This window comes from Ceratotherium simum, chromosome 25 (genome assembly GCF_057802395.1).
Source record: "Ceratotherium simum simum isolate JZ-2026a chromosome 25, ASM5780239v1, whole genome shotgun sequence".
Taxonomy (NCBI): Eukaryota; Metazoa; Chordata; class Mammalia; order Perissodactyla; family Rhinocerotidae; genus Ceratotherium; species Ceratotherium simum.
Window position 1 is genome coordinate 5902353 of NC_141924.1, and position 6359 is coordinate 5908711.

The 6359-nt window shown below is 59.2% G+C and overlaps 1 protein-coding gene across 1 annotated transcript; it reads left to right on the forward strand.

The window, feature by feature from the left end:
- The first annotated feature begins 458 nt into the window (after positions 1 to 458).
- On the forward strand, positions 459 to 6026 carry RTL6 (retrotransposon Gag like 6). Its single transcript, XM_087448766.1, has 2 exons — positions 459 to 630; positions 774 to 6026. Exon 2 carries the CDS (start codon positions 1034 to 1036, stop codon positions 1751 to 1753), a length of 720 nt encoding a protein of 239 aa, XP_087304892.1. The 5' UTR covers positions 459 to 630; positions 774 to 1033; the 3' UTR covers positions 1754 to 6026.
- Positions 6027 to 6359: the final 333 nt, after the last annotated feature.

A 6359-nucleotide genomic window follows, 5' to 3' on the forward strand; every position in this document is an offset into this window, starting at 1 on the left:
GGTGGAGGGACTCTGAGTGACATAAAGGTCTTTTTAAAGACTTTTGTGACATCAAAATTTGCTACAATGAACATACATGAAAAGCAAGCTTCATTTAAAAAAATAATTGCAACATATACAAAATGAGCCTTGCAAGCAGTGTTGGGAAGCATCAACCAGAAAAGAAAGGAAGGCACCCAGGGCATTAATGAAACACCAGAAACCGCAGTCATCACTGATTGGCTGCTGAGGAAGGACGCGGAGCAGCGGCCCGGGAGGCGGGGCTGCGCGGCGCGGGGGCGGGGCCACGCCACTTCCGGGGCGGGGCCTCGGCCGCCGCCGCGCGCGGGAGCGGGCGGTCTCCATGGCAACCAGCCGGGCCCGCGCGGGGCCTGCCCGGCGCCGCCGCCCCCGCCGCCGCCGCCTCGCCGGCCCCGCCCGCGCCCAGGCCGCGCCGCGCCCCGCCCCCCGCCGCGACCCCGGCCCGGCCCGCTCGTGCTCCCGCCCCCGCCGCCCCGGCCTGACCTGACCGGGAAGCAGTTCCGCGGGCCGCCGCCGCCGTGACTCATCGCTGCCCGCGTCGCCCGCTCGGGCCATCTTGGTGGCGGCCGGCGCGGCAGACGGAGCGGCGGAGGAAGCGCGGAGACCCAGGTACGCGCGCCCCGGGCCCGGCGCCGCCGCGGGGGCGGCCGCGCTTTGTTCTGCCCCCGCTCCGCCCCCCGCACCCCGCGTCCCCTGCTCCCGGCCCCGCCCGCGATCGCAGCCGTCTTAAAAACATCTTTTTAATCCTTCAGGGCCCAGGACGAGCCCAGGCTCCGGCGCAGCCGCCCTGGCCTTGCGAGGGCCGCGACAGGAGCCGCGTCCCGGAGGCGGCGACCCGCAGGGGCCTGCACCGCCTGCCCGGCCCGGGCCTCTCGGCCACTCGGAGGCTTGCACCCGACCCTTCTCCTGATTTCTGCCTGGGCCTGCCCGGTGTCGGCATCACAGGTGCTCAGTGCTCCAGACCCCTTCTCACGCCCCCGCAGTCTCCGCCTTCGGCCGACCTCGGGCCAACATGGTCCAACCCCAGACATCAAAAGCTGAAACCCCAGCCCCCGCGGCTTCTGCCAGTGCCCAAATGGATGACGTGATCGACACCCTGACCTCCCTGCGCCTCACCAACTCGGCGCTGAGGCGGGAGGCCTCCACGCTGCGGGCGGAGAAGGCCAACCTCACCAACATGCTGGAGAGCGTGATGGCCGAGCTGACCCTGCTGCGCACCAGGGCTCGGATTCCGGGGGCGCTGCAGATCACCCCGCCCATCTCGGCCATTACCTCCAGTGGGACCCGACCGATGACCACGCCTCCGACCTCTCTGCCCGAACCGTTTTCCGGGGACCCGGGCCAGCTGGCGGGGTTCTTGATGCAGATGGACAGGTTCATGATCTTCCAGGCCTCCCGCTTCCCCGGGGAGGCCGAGCGAGTGGCGTTCCTTGTGTCCCGGCTGACTGGGGAGGCTGAGAAGTGGGCCATCCCGCACATGCAACCCGACAGCCCGTTGCGCAACAACTACCAGGGGTTCCTGGCAGAGTTGCGGCGAACCTACAAGTCCCCGCTCCGGCACGCACGGCGCGCCCAGATCAGGAAGACTTCCGCCTCGAATCGGGCTGTGCGGGAGCGGCAGATGCTGTGCCGTCAGCTGGCCGCCGCGGGCACCGGGCCCTGCCCTGTGCACCCAGCCTCCAACGGGACCAGTCCGGCTCCGGCCCTGCCCACCCGGGCACGGAACCTTTGAGAATCGGCCGCCACCCTGGTCGCCTCTGCAGCCACCCAGGTAGCATCCACCCGCTGCTGCGTAGAGGAAAAGTTGGAACGACAGCATAGCATCGCCCTCGTTTGAGGACGTCGCTTCCTGCCCCTCCAGACCTGTTCCACGAGGAGATCTTCCTTCATGGCTCTTGGGCGCTCTGTCATCCACCTTGCTTGCTAGTGTCACGTGCTAGCTTTGTACCTGCACCTCAGCGCATGTCTCCCCTCTCTTGCCTGCAACCCCAGCTCTTCTCGTGACCACAGCTCTGCTGCGCGGTCGCAGCGACTCCACAGCACCCTGCGGACTGTTTGGGCTGACCCCTCCCAGCCTGACCAGGTTCATGGAGACCCCTACTCCACCCACCCTCTGCAGGCCCCCACCGCGGCTCCCCACCTGCTGCCCTGTTCTCACTCGTGACAGAAAGGAGCCACTTTGGCCAGGCTGGTGGCTTATGTGGGTACCTGGAGAGGGGTCTGGCTTCCTGCCCATAGGTGATCACCAGCCCTGCCAGGGCCCAGTGTGGCAGGCAGGGGCCTCGTCCCTGCTGTCCGTGGCCAAGTGACCACTGTTGGGAGAATAGTTCCAGCATTCCAGGGGCAGGCTTTGCTCTGCACATGAGCACGCAGTCGTCATGCCCATTGTTGTGCTGGGAAAGACTGATATTTCAGCTAAAGGGAGAAGCCCCCAGAGGATGCACCTCCTTTAGTGCCTGGCTTTAGCTGCCAGTGTTCTGATAGCGCCAGGAACTTAGAGAATCTGGAGCTTGCCTGTTAAAGAAGGTCATTGTGACTTTGGACCCCTGGGCAGTTCCATCCCGGCCCCACAGGCAGCACATTCGTGCACATCCCTGCCTAAGACCCACTGCAGGCTGAGGGCTGGGTGCCAGCGGCTGGCTTTGCTGCCCTGGGCCTCCAGTGAGACTCACCGCCAGCTGCTAGTGTGCAGTCACCCCTCGTCTTTGTCCCACGTCACTTGGTGGTGGGCCTTGTCTAGCTCGAGACTCATTCCCTTCTCCATTCAGGTGACATGTGGCCTTTACCTCTGCCATTTTAGCCACCCCCACCATCTGTCAGTCTCCAGAGCCTCCGTGTAGCCTGCCCTCCCTGTTCCTGGGCTGTCCATCACATGTCCAGTCTTTGTGCAGGAAAACATGGACTCTCATAGCTGGAGTCCGGCTTCTCTGGGGTGCAGCATTAGCGCTTAAGGCAGGGGGGTATCTGCCTCTGACAGCCCCAGCCAGGGCCTTGGTGGCATTTGTAAAGGAAAAGAGCTGCAGACTACCTCGGTCCTGATGTGGTGACAGTGCAGAACTGGCACTTGTGTCCTAATTCTGAGGGGCAAAGCTGTACCTCTTAGTGGTGGATGGCCTTGTGCTTCCTCCTGGGGGACGCCCAGAAATCACTTTCTGAATGAGACTTGGCCACGCCCTTTGGAGTGTGCTGTCCCCCCATATGTCAATGCCAGGTGAACCGCATGTCTATGACCACCTGGGCCACGGGGGAGATGGGCTGTCTTACCCTGGTTCGTCTGCCCCTGTTCTGAATGGTCCTGGCTTGACTGCAGAAGGACAGCGTCAGCACCCACCCAGAGACCTGTGTCTTGGGATGCCCGGAGGTTGGGGCCTAGGGCCCGTCCTCTCTTCCTCAGAGTTTTGATGATGCTGGGAGGTGACTGCGTTCTGAAGCAGCTGCTGCCTTGCAGAGTCAAGGCTGTTCCGTGGTTGCTGGGGTTCCTGGACCACTGCCACCCACTCGTGGTAAACTCTGTTCGCCCAATCGCCCTGCCAAACAACTGCCTGAGTACAGGCTTCACGCCCCCTGGATTCCAGCCAAGGCTGTTCAGGTGGGACCATGGTGCTCATCAAGTGTGAATGGGGGAGGGCACAGTGGGGCCACCGTACTGGGGGTGGGGCCTCTGATGGAGGTGTGCAGATCAGTTTCTCTTGTGCTCAGTTCTCTCCTGTCTGCCTGCCAGGCAGAGGTGCCCACAGATGAAGGGGTACTGTGGCAGCTGGGGAGAAAGAGGCCTGCAGGGGGTAACAGACACCTTGAAGGTTTCCACGTGGCGCGGCCCAGCCAGGGTAGGAGACCCAGCCTGGGAGCAGGGCGGGAACTCGGCCATCTCACCAACCCCTGGGTCGACCCAAGTGGTGTCTAGAAGTCCTGCTGTGTTTGCGTTTGGCGCTGTTTTCAGTTGCGTTGCTCGTACCAGGGCCGGAGCCACCATAGGCCGAGGCTGGCCGTGCGGCCTGTGCACGCCGGTGAGCCCGCCCTTTGCCTATGGCTGTGCCTGGCCCAGGCTGCTGCTCCCGCTTCGTCTGTCTCGCCGCTTTGGTGGTTTCCCCTGGTGGTGCTTGGTGTCTGTGGGCTAGGGACGGGTGCTCTTGTCCTGCGACCTTGACGGCTTCCTGCGACCTTGGAAACGGGAGCGCGGGAGAGAGGCTCGGGGGAAGCTCCACGTTGGGAGCCCGCTGTGGCTCTGGGGGAAGACGCCCTGGTCCCCAGCTAAAGAGAAGACCCAGGCTCCAGGCAGCCTGGAGCCGGACCACGTGACTGGGAGGCTCAAGCTGAGGGCGGAAGTGGGGTGGGGAGCTGCTTTGTACACATTTGGGGGTATGATTTCTCTAAATCTACGAGGTACTGCTTTATAAGGGGACAGGCGGTTAGTGCGAAACAGTCAGTGCGTGTGAGGGACGGCTTTGTGTTTCTCCTGGTGTTGAGGATATTTGGACTATCTTGTGACTGCTTTTGGTCTATGTGACGCTCCATCGGTAGGTAAGCTTCATTGCATAACAGGGTGTCGCTGAGATGGGGTTCAGAATAAGGGATGCTGCTTGGCCTAACAGACAGTGTGACCTTGGCATTAACTTAATGTCCTAAAGCATGTCAGTGACTTCTAGGAAAAAGCAAAGACGCATTTCGTTGGTCACAGGTGAGTATGTGATGAGTCAGTAATGGCGAGGCGTGCAGAATACCCCGTGCGGGTGCAGGTGAGCCTTTCCTGATGCACGAGCTGCTGTTGTCAGGGGCACAGGACCCCCCCCGCCCCCCCTGGAGACCATGATCTGGGCGGCTAGGCCTATAGGAGAATGGACACGTGTGGGGAGAGTTGGGTGTGGACTTAGGTTACCCTAAGGGAGCAAGCCATGCGCTGGGACCACTGTGGGAAGCGGAGCTCGGTGTGGGAAGAGGGGGAGATCCTTGCAGAGGTCCCTTCCATCTTGCAGCCAGCGCTGTAAGACTGAGATCGCCTCTGCTCGGGAAGCATTAGATCAGGGGCTCAGAGATGAAGACTCAGATGAGGCTCCGGGAAGGAGGCATAGGGCAGATTGTTGGGCCGACAGCAGAAGCTTGCAGCGTAGGGAGAAGGTTGGGGTTTAGGGCAGGTCCATCACACTGAGCATGAACAGAGCTGTGGTCTCCCGTGTCACCCCTCGGGTCCTAACACGGGGTGTGGTGGTGGTTGGCACAGCACAGACACAGTGCGGAGGATGGGAGGGACCCCAGCTCATAACTCCTTTCCATAAACAAGTGACAACCTACTAGGTCTTTTCATTATCAAAGCAAAGCTACACGTTATAGAAATTTTGGAAAATGAAGAAAGAGAAAAAAGTAAAATTTTAACGTTTTGGTGTCTCTCCTTATAGGCTCCCCCATCATGGTTTCTCTGCGTTTTGGTTTAGCATAGTTGTGATACTACCTTCTGTAGCTTAGATCCCGGGCGTCCCCTGTGTTATTACTAATTTCCTTTCGGAATGGCCGGGTGCTCCCCCATGAGTAGTGCCGATGGTTGGTCACCAGTGCTGTTACCAGTTTCTCACTGTGAGAAATGGACGAATATCTTCGTGCATAAAGCTTTTTCCCAATGTCAGGTTTTATTTCCTTAGGATAGATTCCCAGAGGTGGGATGATGGAATTAAGGAATATGAAAACCTTTGAGGCTCTTATTACAGATTGACAAAATGGTTTCCAGAAATGTTTGTATCCGTTTCCACTGCCACCAGCAAGGATAAATGTGGCCATTTTGCCATCTTGCCAGCACTGAGTATTATCATCTGGCTAAATATTTGCTGATCTGATAATGAAAAACTAGTGTTGTGTTTTAGTTTGCATTTCTTTGGTTTCTAGCAAAGTTGGACATCTTTTCGTGTTAAGCAGGTGTATTTCCTCTTTTGTGGATGGTCTGTGTCCTTTGCTCTTATCTACTGGGGTCTGATAAATTTGTATGAGCTCGTTATATATTAAAGATGTTAACCTGTTGTGTGTCATGTTTGCTGCACGTGTTTTCAGCTTTTTACTTTTTTATGTGTGTTTTAACTTATTGAAATTTTGACTTATACATAGCCGATCCATTCCCCACGGGGCACTGTGCCCACCGGGCTGTAACACAAGGCAGGCACATCAACTCTGTCCCTTCTGTTCACGGCTGTGTCGTTGTACCTGTGACAGTGCCTGGCACACAGCAGGCACCCAGTAAGCCTCTGTCGGGTTGTTGCATGAACAGATGTGCTGGTGCCGGGGCCCCCGGATGGGTGGAGCAGGCTCTGCTAAACTGCTTATGGACCGGGAGCCGCCCTCTAGCCTTTCGGTCT

What these genes read in the sequence shown, in the direction of transcription:
- RTL6 (XM_087448766.1), top strand. Translation starts at nt 1,034, where the DNA reads ATGGTCCAACCCCAGACATCAAAAGCTGAAACCCCAGCCCCCGCGGCT.